The 15,644-nt window shown below is 28.6% G+C and overlaps 3 protein-coding genes across 9 annotated transcripts in view; 2 read left to right on the top strand and 1 right to left on the bottom strand.

Annotated features, from left to right (window-relative positions):
* The first annotated feature begins 105 nt into the window (after positions 1–105).
* Positions 106–3,721, top strand: LOC143143713 (B-cell receptor-associated protein 31-like). 4 transcript variants are annotated; one of them, XR_012991222.1, is made up of 4 exons: positions 649–775; positions 1,519–1,820; positions 1,921–2,436; positions 2,767–3,721. XR_012991222.1 is itself a non-coding variant. In XM_076305308.1 (3 exons), exons 2-3 carry the CDS (start codon positions 1,550–1,552, stop codon positions 2,349–2,351), a joined length of 702 nt encoding a protein of 233 aa, XP_076161423.1. In that variant the 5' UTR covers positions 106–451; positions 1,519–1,549; the 3' UTR covers positions 2,352–2,549. The 4 variants fall into 4 exon arrangements, 3 of the variants coding, with proteins under 3 accessions (XP_076161423.1, XP_076161422.1, XP_076161421.1); XM_076305308.1 differs by lacking the exons at positions 649–775; positions 2,767–3,721 and adding an exon at positions 106–451 and having other exon boundaries at positions 1,921–2,549; XM_076305307.1 differs by lacking the exons at positions 649–775; positions 2,767–3,721 and adding an exon at positions 482–625 and having other exon boundaries at positions 1,921–2,549.
* On the bottom strand, positions 2,918–7,836 carry LOC143143712 (FAD-dependent oxidoreductase domain-containing protein 1). 2 transcript variants are annotated; one of them, XM_076305304.1, is made up of 8 exons: positions 7,715–7,836; positions 7,100–7,390; positions 5,823–6,104; positions 5,158–5,640; positions 4,682–4,827; positions 4,072–4,158; positions 3,836–3,989; positions 2,918–3,669 (listed from the first exon to the last, which is right to left on the bottom strand). In XM_076305304.1, exons 2-8 carry the CDS (start codon positions 7,187–7,189, stop codon positions 3,415–3,417), a joined length of 1,497 nt encoding a protein of 498 aa, XP_076161419.1. In that variant the 5' UTR covers positions 7,190–7,390; positions 7,715–7,836; the 3' UTR covers positions 2,918–3,414. The 2 variants fall into 2 exon arrangements, with proteins under 2 accessions (XP_076161419.1, XP_076161420.1); XM_076305305.1 differs by having other exon boundaries at positions 7,100–7,299; positions 7,715–7,828.
* Positions 6,488–15,644, top strand: part of Liprin-beta (liprin-beta 1) — a 26,580-nt gene continuing 17,423 nt past the window's right edge. The window contains exons 1-6 of one of the 3 annotated variants that reach the window (XM_076305302.1): positions 6,488–6,623; positions 9,493–9,631; positions 10,259–10,416; positions 11,424–11,585; positions 11,758–11,889; positions 12,017–12,191. In XM_076305302.1, coding sequence (XP_076161417.1) covers positions 9,502–9,631; positions 10,259–10,416; positions 11,424–11,585; positions 11,758–11,889; positions 12,017–12,191 — 757 coding nt within the window. In that variant the 5' untranslated portion in view covers positions 6,488–6,623; positions 9,493–9,501. Of the gene's footprint in view, positions 6,624–8,634; positions 8,927–9,492; positions 9,632–10,258; positions 10,417–11,423; positions 11,586–11,757; positions 11,890–12,016; positions 12,192–15,644 lie in introns of those variants that run through there. The other 2 variants (XM_076305303.1, XM_076305300.1) reach the window with 2 other exon arrangements.

Raw genomic sequence — 15,644 nt, 5'->3', positions numbered from 1 at the left:
AAGATATTTGCAAAATTCCGTTGGTATTATACGTTGAACTTTTTAATTACAAATGCACGTTCGTGACGCAGTATGTATCAGTATGCTAAGCTAGTCGGTCATCACTTACAATTTCCGTAAACTCATCAGTGGTTCGCAATCGACTCCTTTCAAACTAGCGTGAAGTTACATTCCCTTTACTATGCAACGATAGAAAAATTAGCTCTATTTTAACCTAATTCATAAAAATTAATACTGCTTTAGTAGCAATAAATTAGATTAAAGTACGGTTAGTTTTTCTCTCGTTACTGAGCAAAGTGACGTTATACTAAGTTGGTTACTACTGTTGCCAGCTGTTACGATGCAATGTGAAAATATGCTAAATTGCAACACTTTCTACCGATAAGCATTGTTTGTAAGGGAGGCATGGGGATACGACTAATTGTATTATAATCGTGTACGATTGTTTATGGTGTGTATTAATTCGTTGTGTGTTGATCCTATAATATATCCCCAGTCGAAAACGTATCAATATAGCCTACCAATGGGATTCCTTGAATCAATCTCATGACAGTTATTTTTTCCATTCACATTGCTTTTAAGTTGTATGAACAATATACTAATTCAAGTAAACCATGAACTTAAGGTTTGTATAGATGTGACGAATAATTTTAAGTGCACTTAGTTATATGTAAATCTGATAGTGACGCTATAGAAAGCGATGTATTTATAAAATTTGCGACGTTAACGTAAGACTTTGAACTTACTTATTACCTGTGGCTCTTGCCAATTACCGGTATGATATTTTGGACGTTTTGTTTTATTTTTAGAATAATTTTTAGTTAAAGTGAATATTTAAAGAATCATGTTATACAAAAATTGTTAGTGAAATTGGTATATTTAATATAAAATTTCTATATCTATCAGTCAACTTTTTTTACAAATTTTAGATATATTGCATATATTAAACTTTTCAATTCACTTAGTAAAAAGGTTGATATTATTCCTAAATTGTTACAGCTGCTACATAAATACAATAATAACATACATAAGTACACTAAAATGAAAAAATATTTAAAACGAAAAGAACAAAATACTATATTCCTTAATATTTTTCAATCATACATTCATTTTCACTTCTCTCATAGTAAATAGTATTAAAAGCACTATTATATATTAAGATTTTGTTTATAACTTATTTTATTTAAAAAAAGATTAAAAGTTAAAAATAGGGATCATATTGTTACTAATATGTATAGGTTACATCATAATATGAAATGAAACTGTCCTATAAATAACAGTTATTAGTAAAATTTTTAATAGAAAGACTTCATTGCTTAAAGATTTAATAATTATTTTTTAAAATTATAACATAAAGAGAAATAAAAGTATAATTAAGAAACTCTTATTAATGTAAATTAAGAGAACAATATAAAAAATATATTTTAATTTAAATACCAAAATTATTAATTTCTTTTATTATTATTATGGTATATGCTGTTTGAAAAATTACAATTTAATATTGTTTTTTTTTTACAGATATTAACATAGATTTAGAATAAAAAAAGCCATGAGTTTACAATGGACAATAATTGCTGGATTTCTATATGCAGAAATCATTTTAGTATTATTATTGGTTTTGCCAATAATCTCTCCAATGAAATGGCAAAAGATTTTTAAATCTCGATTCCTGCAAACCTTACATAATCAAGCATCCATATATTTTTTAGTTCTACTTGTTATATTAATATTATGTTTATTGGATGCTATTAGAGAAATTCGAAAATATTCCACAGTTGGAGAAACTTCAGATCATGCTCATTTGGATACTGAGATGCAAGGTAGATATAATTTTATATTGTACAAAATATTTATAGTGTTTAATGTAAAATTTAATTGCAATGTTCCCTTTACTTGTAATTTTATCATTGTTTTATATAGGAAACATGAAATTGTTCAGAGCTCAAAGAAATTTTTATATATCTGGTTTTGCATTATTTTTATGTCTCGTTATACGACGTCTTGTAATCTTAATTTCATCTCAAGCTACACTATTAGCACAGAGTGTAGCAGCTATGCGACAAGCTCAGTCTGCAACAACAACTGCAAAAAGTTTGTTGTCTCAAAAAACAGTTGGAGAAAGTGCACAAAATGATTCAAATGAAGCCCATGATAAAGTTCTATCTGAATTGAAACATCAACTTAAGGAACTAGAAGTAAAAAATCAGGAAATAGAGAATAAATTTACCAAAGAAAAAGCTGATAAAGAGGCTATAAAGTCACAAGCTGAAGCGCTTGCTAAAGAATATGACCGTCTATGTGAAGAACATGCCAAATGTTCTTTATCGAGTGGTGACAAGAAAATTGATTAAATTACACTTGCCTTCCTCCGCTTTTCATTTCCTCCATAATAGTGCTATCACCTAAGTAACAAATTTTACATCAATCTTTCTTGTGGTTAGTGTTTCATGTTACATAATATGTCAAGATGTAATTTGTAATAAGTATTATTTCATATTTATGTTTTCTATTAAATATTGAGGGAATAATAAATTTGTAAGGTATAGATATTTAAATGTATATTTAACATTGCACCCTTGAACATTTTTTAAGCTTTAATAGCAAGTAATTAAATTATATGATAGTCTAAATATAACAGATAGTAGATTTAGTTTCAAGTTAAAATTATTTGTGATTATGTAGAGTGTTTCATCAAACCTGTACATCTCAATAATTGTCTTTATGCAACACAAATAAATACTTCACACAAAAATTATTCATTTGCAGATGTCAAATATTATGGTTGACAAATTATTTCCAAGATCATATTCAAGAATTTCAAAATCAGCTACATGTATAGAGGATATTTGGAAAGGTTGAAGTCAAATTTATACAATGTAGTAATAGGAACCACGTAGGTAAAAAAATTCAAGTAAACTTATGTTCAAAAATGCTTTATTAAGAAGTTATAAACATTCAAAAATTTTGTTCAATTATTATGTCAGTTATAATCAATTTTCGAAAGATCTCCCTTCTATTAAAATGCGGCCTTTCACTCGTGGAACTACTAATTATAGATCCACAGCAACCAATACAATGTTGAGGGAATCTTTCATTAAGAAATTCATGTACAATCCTTCTAAAATAGAGAAGAGCATGGTCATATAAACTAAATTTTATGGTGTGGTGCCAATGGGACATACTTCAATAACTTTTCCATGAAGCATTTTTAGTTCTAAGATTAAACGAACTTTTTTTATCTACTCAATCTCATTTCCCCGTCGTATTGTTTGGCCCCGACTATATATACGACCACATGTATTTATTATTACATTCTCGTAGCTGATGAAAGTGTAAATTTATCTACATATAACATGTTGACCTGTGTATATACATGGAACTCCCCATGTCCTGCTATACATGTAAATATATACTTCAAATAATATTAGTTTCAAATCTAGGTTTCTCATAAATAATTCTATCAAATCCGAGATGCGATAGATCAATTGTCATAAATTCCCCATCAATAATTAATTCTGAAATTGCTCTTCCAACAGCCGGCGCCTGTTGAATTCCATGTCCACTAAATCCAGTTGCGAAAAATAAATTCTTATAATATGGATGTGATCCAATTATTCCATTTTGATCAAAGGTATTAAACTCGTAGTATCCTGCCCAAGATGATATCAACTATAAAAAAAAAAGTGTATTACCAAAAATCCAATATTTACGTTTTGCTTTATAGATACTTTTACTTATTTAAACATATTACTTTAAATAAGAAAGATATTTCTATGAACAGAATTAAAGTCTTAAATATTTTAAGTAAAGAGAAATTTGGGAAATTTAAATATACCTTTAACTTTGCAAAACTTTTAACTCTCTGTGCAAGTGTGGGCCAGATTATTTCGTTGAAGTAGTCATCATCAACAGTCAAGTCTTGAACTGAAGGCTCTTCGGATTCAAGCGGTGATCTTCCGCAAATATAAGTGCCTGCTAAGCCTTCTCTTCTAAAACAAATATTACAATTTATTTATTAAAAGACATTGTATTGTTGGTTTTTAAGAAAATTTAATTTTACTTATCTCTCACCTAAAATATGTGCCTGTATAATCTATTGTTAATGGGGTGTTTAAACTTGGTCCGTCCGGACAATGGAAACAATATACATATCTTTTCCTGTGAAATAAAATTACTACATAATTATTCATATTCTCTACAGTATTAAAAGTGGATACTTTTATCATCGCTTAAGATACCTATATGGCACGAAATCTAATCAAATTTAATGAAATTATTACTTTGACTACGTCAATTATTGTATTTCTTTTTAATTTCTAAAACGTTCGTACTGATTTTAATGTTTAAACTGAGTTAGTTATAAAACTGATTTATGATTTATAAAATCATAACTATGATCATTCAATTGCGAGATATTTACATCTGAAGATTGATGTCCTCTAAAGGTTCACGAAGCAAACATAAAAATTAACTGTTTCCATTATTAGAAAGGATAAGTCCGAAAATACTTGCTTAGAGTCAATTTCATCTTATAATTAGTCTATATATAAACCGAAAATTACTGATACCGAAACAATGTTGATTTTAAATCTCTACCTTAAACTATAATACTTAAACTTTTAGAACATGTTTATTTAATATTTTAATTAATATAAGATAAAATAAATTATTAATCAATTACCTTGGTTCAACAGGCAGTGATAGGCTCCGGATTCCATTTTCTGTACCAATTTTAGCCATCTTAGCAATTTCTCCACTAGAAGCACCAGCAGCCACAATAGCTATAGAAAATTTTATAGTTCTTGTTTCACCCTCTGGAGTTTTTATCTAATAAAGATTATATTTGTATATTTCTAAATTTTTCCATCTAGAATAATATAATATACGATAAAAAGAGCTTTATGTTTTTAGTTTTATATACTTTGAAAGTTACGAGTTGTAAGAATTACTGGATAAAAATGTGGAAAATAAAAGCTGAATAAGAATTAATTTGACCCATACTGAAGTCTGACATTCTGAAACATGTTTTAAATTACATTTCAAATCTAATTATATTTTAAGCATCGGATTAAAAATGACTCAGATTTGTCAAACAAGGGTTAATACATTACAGAGATTTCATTTGTAGTTAACATAAAGATTAAATAAAAATCTTACAATCAATTTATCCAAATGATCTTCATAGTTACAAAAATTCTCCTTGTACATAAATCCTTTAGCTTCTGCATAGGCATATTCTACTCCTAAAACTAATGCTTTCTTTTTAAATGCACAAAGTAAGGACCATGGATCAAACCAACCCTCTTTCTCTAATCCTAAACAACCCAATGCAATATCTCCTGTACTTAACCAAGGAAACATATCTTTCAATTTGGTTGATGACAGCAAAATATTCTTTGCTCCAAGAAAATTTTGCAATTTAGAGTTTTCTGATAATATTTTGGCTCCGTTTTCACTCGCCAACATTAAGTATCCATATGGATGAAAGTATGGCTCAATTAAAGGCTGTCCTTCAACACCTAAGTAATCATTGATGTTGCGTATAAACTCTGCACCAAAAAGAGACATTTCAATATTTTCTTCAAGAGAAAATTGTTGGCGTAAACCTCCAACAGAGAGAACTGTTGATGCTTTTGTATACTGTAAGTACAAATCAAATTTATTTTATCAAATGCATTGTACCTTCTTTTCATAGTTAATTCTGACATTATTGCTTCAAATTTGTAAAATTTAATTGGTATATTTGAGAAAAAAGAAACAAAAACAAATTGTAAATGTTTAATAAATTAAAAATAAACAAAATTATGTAGAAAGAAACATACTGTAGGGTCTTTCTCAATAACTATAATTCTGGAATCGTTGTATATCCGTTTTTTCAACCAATAAGCTATGGAACTACCCATTACTCCACCTCCAATTATGACAATATCACAATATTGTGAAATTATTGGTGGTTCATTTATCCATGGTACTGAATCATCATTAATTTCATCATTCTTCCAGGATGCAAGAGAGTTTTTTATTGATTCAAAACCATTTTTTAATTTATTTGGTATTATAAAACTAGAATCCTTTTTCTTTTGTACGATTCTATTGGAAATGTTCTATAAAGTAACAGAAATTAATATAATTTATTTATAAATTTTCTAAAGGCACTATATTATACTATTACATAATAATTTACTCTTTATTAATAAAATAATTAGATATATTAAATTTAATAACATCGTAAGATGTATGTGTCCTTTGCAATTAGTATATACTGTATCTTCAAAACAGTTAGGGATGAGAATATTAATTTCCATAGATGACATAATTTTTCCATTTTTAAATCATATGATGTGTACCAAAAGGTTTTGAAAGTTCAAAAAATTTAATATTGTTAACAAGTTTGACGTATAAAATAATTAGAGACAATTTCGTATTCAAATGAGTTTAAATTCAGTTCAAGATCTTCACATAGAAGAGAAAAAATTTACAGGTAGCCCAAGGACTCGGACTACTCTCTACAAGAACAACATTAGGAGAAGATTCTTGAATGATGTGTGCAAGCATGGCCAATGGTATAGTCAGATGTAGTCTACTTGGAAAATGAAGCTCTTACAGCCTACTAATATGTACAGGTAATTTTTCATGAACTTATTATACATTTTGCTTCTTTTATAGAGGGCAATTTCAATTTCATGCCTATTTCCATGTAGCCTGATATGCTCTATATTATTTAAATAAAGAGGTAATCCAGTTATTGGAATATTCAACATACAAAGTGAACTAACACGTGTAGTGAAGTTATTTGTAGCCTATTTTAAATAAAAAAAAGCTGTCATTGTGTTGTAAAGATCTTGCAAAAATTTTAAGTGATGAAATGTTTTCTTTGAGGAAAGAAACAATTTTCAAATTTAATTAGAAGCTTGATTAAAAAAATGCAAGTAATAATTGAATTCAAAAATAAAAAAATAGTATTATATTTCTATACAATTACATTAGTACATTAGATTTTATATTATTTAAGAATTGAAATGTGTGGAGTTACATTTTGTTAGTCAGTGTAAAAATCTATAAAGTAAGAATGAACTTAAAAATTCGTTTTATATCTTACCTTTTCTGTAAAAGATCTTTTAGTTTGAAAATGCAAACACTTTTGCAAAAAATTAATCCGTCCTTCATTTTTAACAAAAATTGACAACATACTTATGATCACTGTTTTGTGAATACTTTGAGAAATTCTTCTTATCTTATATATTTGTGATTATCTCAGATACATTGTAAAAGTTTAATAAATTTTCAATAAATGATAAGCTACAGATAAATAAGCATTTTATAAAATTCATTTATTTTTAAAATATATCGTTGTGTAATAGCAATGTGAGTCAGATAAAACATCTCTTATCTGTAAAAATACGCGTAGAACACAGTAAAGGTTAAGGTTGAGTTAAATACCATCTAATTATAAACATTGTTTATCGACACATATATCGTTTATTTAATTAATTCGATATTTGAAACTTTTCATTAGAATTATAAAATTATATGTAGTTCCTTAACCATTTACGTTTTAAATCAAAGGTAAGGATGCTAGAAAAAGCATCACGAGTGAAGGTAGCGTAGAAGACACCGTACTTTTACCATCGATATTGCGAAATCGAGATATAAAAACTATCGATATTTATTGATAGATTTTGATATTTGTATATCTACAGAGTAATTTTCTCACCAGTAGATTTAAAGCAGTGTCGCTGCTTAATATCCGAGCGATAACCTTGTGCGAGTTTAGTTTTTAAATCACAATTATTACGAAAAAATCTCCATTGAGTTCTCTACTGAAAGAATTACCCTGTACAACTTCCTAACTCTTCCATGAAGTTGGCTGCGATTGATTTTGCTAAGCTAGCTCAAATCTTTGTGTTTAAAATTTTGAATCTAAAACATAGTACGAACGTCGAAATATTTTTCCCTATTTATGTTTTATCCAAGATGAATACTTCCACACCATTGTGGAGAATCCCATGTTCCGTTATCCACTCCAAGGAGTCGGAGGAGGTTTTAGAAGATTTTTTCCACGAATAAAGGACAAAAAACTAGGGCCAGGCGACAAAAATATTCCTCAAATATCATACATGTAAACATAGTTTTCATAATTAAATGTGTTTGCATTCTTCATAATTAGAATGCAAACGATGAAATTCTTTTGCAACTCTTGTATGTATTCCCGATGGATAAAAAAATAATAATATTTTTTAAGTATCTCTTCCACTAATTTTGCGAGTATTTAGCCAATTACAGTGGCTTTATACTAGCGGTGAAACAATTGTATTTATAACAAACAAATTAACTCTTAGCAGAACATTTTATTTCCTTGAATATTTTATTCTAAGCTTCCTCAGTAGTGTCTTTCCTTAAATAATCTTCACTCATTTCTTTTATTTTGTAATAACTCTGATAAAATCGGAAGTGAAATCATGAAATCTACAGGAATGTGCAATAAAATGTACACCTTTCGACTGGCATTGTATATTAGGCGTGGGAGATATGATGAATGAAGATTGCAATGAAAGTGTGCTAATGCATGCAGTTCTTGCGTTAGTGTGTACAATGGTAGAGAAAATTCAATATGGTGCTGGGTAGATTGCAATGCTTTTTCTGACCACAGTGATCGTGCGTTACTACTAGCAGTCGCCAACTTTGAGAATCGTTTTCAATGTACATAACTATGTACAGTCTTAGAAAAAGATAAAGATGCACGCGCATGCTCGTAACGTGAAAAAAAGAATACTATCATGGCGGTAAACTATTGGGCGTTGTTCTTAACACCTGTTGATTATTCTCGTGTTATCATTTTATGGTTAGAAGTAATTCTTGACTGAAAATTCAAAGAAGTCTAAAAGCATTGATTAATCAATTTCAGTTTCAATCATGGTGCAACAAGGTGAGTTTTTTCAAGAAGTTGGTTTAGATGAATTCATATTTTCGTTTTTATTAATTATCAAACAAATTATCTATGTTTATATCTTTAGTCTAAGAATTGCAAACATATATAATTAACAAAAAAAGTGGTTAATATTTTAAATTTGATTATTTAAAATATTGAATTGTTTATCTGTTTGACAGATATTATTCATATATATTCAGATATAATTTCATTTTATCTGTCCCTGTCTTGCTCTTTTTGTTTTTTTTTCCATTATTATAAATCTAAAAATGGAACTATGATTTTAAATTCATTTTTTAAATGATTTTTATTATAGTAATTATTGTAACGCATAGAAATAAGTTTGTAAACAATTTGTTAGGTTATATGTATTTAATTTTTATACAATTTGTCATCAATTTAATTTTTATACATTTTGTCATCAATTTGATTTTGAAAAATTTTGTATAAATTTGGTTTAATATTTTATAATATTCGTAATATCTGTATAATTTATATATAGTTACTATAAAATTTATTTATGTGTTATATACCTTTGGATACATGACGTTTTTCTTATTTAGACACCAACAATGGGTAAAAGTGAGAAAAGCAATGAAACGATAATACATGCCGGTGAGTCAACTTTTCTTACAAAGAATTCAAGTGAGGCCAGTAAGATGTTAGAAGCTGCTTTGTTACAAATGGATGATATTATTTCTGGTAACTCATGATTTTTTCTTTATATTAATTTTAATTGGAATCTATGTACACAAATGTTAGAGAGCATATTTTAGTTCATGCCATAATTTTTTACATAATTTTTGCAACTTAGGATACAAAAATGTTGAGCACATAGTAGTTGAACACTTAGTCAAGTTTTGTACAGATATCTATGTTTTGATTTATTGTAAAAAATGTCTATGATCAATTATTGAAGATAAAAGAAATCTTTTTAAAGTGCTGGATTAGTATATCCCCTTAAATAATGATTAACTACTTATGTGTACTTAAACGATGATTACCTACTTCTGTTTATGTGCACTTAAACAATCAACTTCTTAATTTATTTATTTCTCCATATGTAAGTGAAGTGAAACTTTGTATCAACAGCAAATGTATTGAAAACACAATATGTATTATTATAAGGTCAAATAAAAATGGATAAACATTTACTCTTTATAATAGCTAGAAGGTTTTATTTAGTAAAAATTTGCATTTTAAAGTTTTCAAGTTGTAAATTTTTTACTTTTTATAAATTGTATTAAGTTTCAACCATAACTTTATAATATATAACATTAAGTTTGAATGAAAATATACATATAAAGAATAACAAATATATATTCTTAGGTGTTTGTACGGAAAGTAATAACGAAGGAAGTACAGAATGGAAAGATTCTGTTAAAGAGGCTACGAGAAATCTCATATCTGCAATTAAAAATGCTCCAAGTCCTCCTTCTGCTCCTGATGCAGCCACTACTGAAATTTTATTGCAGTGGATGCAACCGGTAAATTAATTGAAATGTTTATGTTTTTCATTATTCCTATGCTTTACATCATACAACTTTGTACTAATATAAACAGGCAATCGGGTACCATGTTATTTTATCTCTCAAGAAATTTTTTACTTTAGCATTTTTATTATTTATATCAAACAATTTAGTACAGTACTATTAATTATTATGTTAATTAATACACAATCATACATGTAGAAGTAAATATTAATTTTATCTGCAAGTAAGGATTTATAATATCATAAGTTCAATATTGTCCAAGAAAAATTAAAATATTGTATCTAGAAATATGGAGGATTTTCAAGAGGTTTCCGAATTTATGATACAACCCATAAAGGGGTAAATCTATATGAAAAAAATAAGTAAAAAATAAAGGGTGACATTTATTTGTGTAAAGTTTCATTTTTAAATAAATCAATGTCGATTTATCAACTAAGTACCTGTGCATGTATGTATGATCTCACATATGTCTTCATTTAACAAATGTTACTCCAATGCTTGTATTTGTAGCAATTTAAAATTGTTTTAGATTTAAAGTAACACTGCGTAATAAACCACACTCATATTTCTTGATATCAACGTTTATTATTAACAAAAATATATTTTTAATTGTTGATGTGCATATGAAGACTAGTGTCATTCCATCTTTGGTAAAATACATGTGCTGTAAACGTTTTCTGATATATTTATTTTTTTAAAGTGATGCCATCAAAAGCAAGAATAATTTTTCTATTTTATTTTCTACTCATATGCTATAGAAAACATTTGATGTGGTTTGATAAATAAAAATCCATTGGTGTTAAATTTGAGAATGTTTTAACAGTGATTGTATTAACAGAATGTTAATGTATATCTATGTATGTAGGTTATTAGTAATATAGAATCTGCAATTATAAAATTTGTGTTCCTAAAGCATTATTATTATTAAATTATTCAGTAATTATGTAATTTATACTTTGAAATATTACATGATTTATGTAGTGTTAATTTTAATATTGTAGGAACGTTTACGGAAATCAGAAAATGAACGTGGAGCATTATGTATGGAAGTATCAGTTTTATCTGAGCAGGTAGATGCACAATCCACTAAAATTCAAGAATTGGAAAGTATACTTCGAGAGAAGAAGGATTCTCTTAGAAGAATGGAAGAAGCATTACAGAAAGTAATTTTATTCATTTGTTTTCATTATAATATTCTATTAGTTTTCTTAGTGCTTCATTGTAACATATTCCAAGTTTTTTGTTAATTTTATTCTATTTTTGTTTACTCTATTCCATTGTTATTTATACCTTATTCCTATTATGCTTTGATACCAGTAATTTCTATTTTTAAAGGAAGTGATCTCAAAAAGTGCTTTGGAAACACAAAAGTTAGAGCTTTTAAGCTCTTTCTCAGAAATGAAGCTCAGACAAACAAATTTAGAACACGAAAATCTTGCACTTCGTAGTGCAAGCCTTGTGACAAATGTAAGTTAACATAATTTTAATGAAATTCAATTTATTTTTAAAAAAATCATGTACCCAACTCTTGTGGGTGTACAACTAATATAATTACTAAATAGAGACAAACATTATTGTTAGACATTTATTACAGGAAGAGAGACTTGGAAGGCATACCAGCCAATATAGTAGTCTTCCTAGGCCGCCGAGTTCTTCAAAGAAAGGCGTAGTTTTCGGTAAGGTTTCCAGTTTAGCTCCAGGAGCACACACGACTGTACCATTGGCCATTAGAGGAGCCTCCGCGAGATGCCTATCTGCGCCTACTCTAGGTTGCGATTGATTTCTCCTCTAAGCATGCATCTTCATATGCTTTTTTCGAAAAAGCAATTATTATTTGTTCCTTTTGTGTGACAGGCAGTCGTGGTTAATAACTCAAAACTCATTTTTATATTAGTAGTTAATTAACTTTTTCACTGTAACTCTCGCGTAACTAATAAGAAGAGTTACCAAGGTGTGATGTGCATTTTCTAACAGATTTTTCCAACATGAGAAGTTATACCGAAACTAATGATATATATGTATGCACATGGTTTAAACCTTCATGGTCAATAGCTTAGATAAGCTATTAATGAAAATTTTTGGAGACAAGAAGCATCTTCATTTTCTCGTTCCACATCCGAGTACAAAAGTATTTTTGAAAACATTCAATTCTGTGTTGAAAAGGTAGAGTTTTGTCCTTTAAAATGAGCAAAGGTACACCTTTGTACGTTTCTCTTTTTTTTTTTTACAAAATGTCAGCAGTTCAAGATCGATAATTTTTTGGTCCAAAATTAGTGATCTCTTAATTTTAGTGTCAAGTGGATTTGTACAATATGTTTTTCATCAGAACGAAAGTAACAGTATTGAAAATGTAAGAAAACTATCCGTTTAATACTCTAATATACTTTGTCGTCTTTAGAAAATCTATCTTATAAAATTTATTGTTTAAGAAATACGTTCTGTAGAATATTTTCAACCTAAACATTTTACACGCAAACAAATTTTTATACTTTACATATTTTTATAATAGTATCATCTATACAGTATGAACGAATTGTATGTGAAAATTTCATCTCAAACGAATTGGTCTTGTCTATAGTTTTTTAAAAAGAACATTGTTATGAAGTTTCAATTCTCTATTCTTATTTTAAAGGGAGTAACAGTGAGAAATGTTGCTTTTAGGTTAGGATGTCTTTTTCGAATTTTTTTGCTGCAAAATTTGAATTTAAAAAAATTAAAATAATTAAAAAATTTGCATTATGAAGTTATTTTATTGAAGTTATCAAGCGACTGTCGTATTTTTACAATTAGAACACATTGACTATATTAACAATATAGTCATTTGTACAAATTGTAAAATGTTTACATAACAGCATTTTTTTTATTTGAGGCTGATTGGTGGATATCATATAACTTTGTAGCAATAATGATGTTTAATTTTCTATAATGTTTTTCGAAAATTAATTATAAATCAAAAATTCAAAGCTAAAATTCAGTACCTTTTTTAAAGGAATTCATGATTAATGCACAGAAATCAGATACTTGATGTTTACGTCCTGATTCAAGAATTGTGGCACTTATGTTCTTTAAATTGTAAGTTCATAGTTTAAACAGAAATTCAACAATAGCTTGGATTAAATTTCGGGATTTAGAGGTAATTATTGGAATCATCATTTCACGAAGTTATATTAGGTTTTCTCAAGTTAACTTTGTAAATACATGCAGTTATTTCTTTAAGAATAGAAAATCATCTATTATATTTTTGATTTTGATGGTTAGCACCAATGTGTCATTCGCATAACACGTTAGGTTGACGCTGTCAGGGAGGTCTTCAGCCCGCAAAAAGATGTCGTACCCGAGGTTCCCTAACAGGGGTCTCAGTATAGACCTCTGCAGATGGTTGCAGGCCTTAGCCATTTTGAATCTCATTTATTTGACTTATGATTGTTGTGAAGTAAGACTTGGTCTTTTACATTTAAAATTTGATTATAGTTTGATTATTCTTTTGTTCTGATCTTTCTTATATTGTTTTTTATTTTGTTCGAACGTTTTCCTAGCATTTTTAATGAATTCGTCTATTTTTCCAGAGTTTGAATAATTTGTCTTTACTAAAAGAAGGAGTGGTTGCTATTGTAGAAGGCATATTGGCTTTATATCCAAAAGTTAATTCCGAAGGCGTATAGCTTGTACCCTCATGGATAGAAGTATTATATCCCATGCAAATGAGATTGAGATTCTCGTCCCAGTCGTTTTCTTTATCAGCTATACAAGTCGGTAGCAAATCTTTAACTAATCCGTGCGTTTTTTCTAAACCCCTGTTACTTTGTGGGTGAAAACGTGTTTAATTTTGAAAGCGTTTTTGAATGTTTCCATTAATTTGCAAACGAAGTTACCTTGATCCGTTAGAATATGTTTAGGAGAGAAGAAGGTATACTGCCAAAAGTATTTGAACATTATTTAAATTTGACTTTAAAGTGTTGTATGAAGTCTAAATGTTTGAATTGTTTCGGTGTACATTTCTCTAGCTGCTGTTTAAAAGCGTAAACCAGAGGTTTGTGTAAGTATAGGGTGTCCCAATCATCAACGGTCGATTTATTTTTTGAACAAAACTCAAATGATTTAAGCAATCTTCATATTTATTTTTTAATCTAAAAGTACAAACTTGAGAGTTAATAATGGGACAAGATATCTTCCAAATGGCCGCCTCGGCTTTTTTTTACAGGTGTGCCTTTCAATAGAATGGCGAATGGTATCTGTAGTTTTGTCACGTTCTGAACAGTCGTAGAAATTGACCATTCTTAACAACGTCGCAATTCCTTTATGTTCGCGAGTTTGGGAAAGTTGCGGATTACCTCTACCTTATTAGACTTCGATATCGTGCCTTACCGTCTACCCTAAGAAATCTATTGTGCTTTTACTAAATATGGAAATTAGGTATTCTCTTAGAGTACGTATCGAAAAGTGCATTGATAATGAAGAACGGTATTTTGAACATATTTTATAATCATGTAAGTCGTGATTTCATTATTCGCCAAAATATTTTTGTATTTTTGCATTTAAGGTTACGTGGAGGTCATAGTATTATAAGTCATTGGATTGGTCTTGACTTGGACTATCATGCAACGATAATAAAAACACGTTGTACTATTTAAAAAGATTGTGATGATCTTGAAATCTAAAGGAATATGACCATGAAAATTTGTTTGCATGCCGCAATATTTGCCCCTCTAAATCAAGCAACTTTTTCCTTTGTCATTTCTTCCTGTTACAAAATGTAAACGAGATATTCGAGGTAATCAAGTTATTTCGTTCACTCTGTATAATAGCATTCTGGTTCGTTTCAGAATTGTACGATTATAGAATTAGATCTTTCCAGCTTACTATCACTTTCGGGATTGTATCGCACCATTTTCTTGTGGGTGATTCCGTTATGTTTTAAAAATTGATCGAATTTTCTATTAACAAATTTACAACTGTTATCAGTTCTGTAGAATAAGAACGATGAGCTAGTGACCGACTCATCCGCATTTTCTTTAATTTTAAATTTGATCGTGCCTACGCCTTTGTAACGCAGTTTCGAATTTTCTCCCGCTTGACATAGTTTGCCATTTTGAAACATAATGTTCACGAACTACTTCAAATTGTTAACCATTTAATTAGACGCGTCGCTTGTATAATCTCTTAAGGGTTCTTTTTCTTTCGTACCTAGAAATTCGAGATTACTACTTGTATCAATTGTTTGA

Source organism: Ptiloglossa arizonensis, chromosome 2 (assembly GCF_051014685.1).
Source record: "Ptiloglossa arizonensis isolate GNS036 chromosome 2, iyPtiAriz1_principal, whole genome shotgun sequence".
Classification (NCBI taxonomy): Eukaryota; Metazoa; Arthropoda; class Insecta; order Hymenoptera; family Colletidae; genus Ptiloglossa; species Ptiloglossa arizonensis.
This window is presented reverse-complemented; position numbering and strand designations above follow the sequence as displayed.

What these genes read in the sequence shown, in the direction of transcription:
- LOC143143712 (XM_076305304.1), bottom strand. Translation starts at nt 7,189, where the DNA reads ATGTTGTCAATTTTTGTTAAAAATGAAGGACGGATTAATTTTTTGCAA. An exon ending in AAAGATCTTTTACAGAAAAG is followed by an intron (nt 6,105 to 7,099) that starts GTAAGATATAAA and finishes GTTACTTTATAG; the next exon opens with AACATTTCCAATAGAATCGT. An exon ending in TTATTGAGAAAGACCCTACA is followed by an intron (nt 5,641 to 5,822) that starts GTATGTTTCTTT and finishes TTGTACTTACAG; the next exon opens with TATACAAAAGCATCAACAGT.
- LOC143143713 (XM_076305308.1), top strand. Translation starts at nt 1,550, where the DNA reads ATGAGTTTACAATGGACAATAATTGCTGGATTTCTATATGCAGAAATC. An exon ending in TTTGGATACTGAGATGCAAG is followed by an intron (nt 1,821 to 1,920) that starts GTAGATATAATT and finishes TGTTTTATATAG; the next exon opens with GAAACATGAAATTGTTCAGA.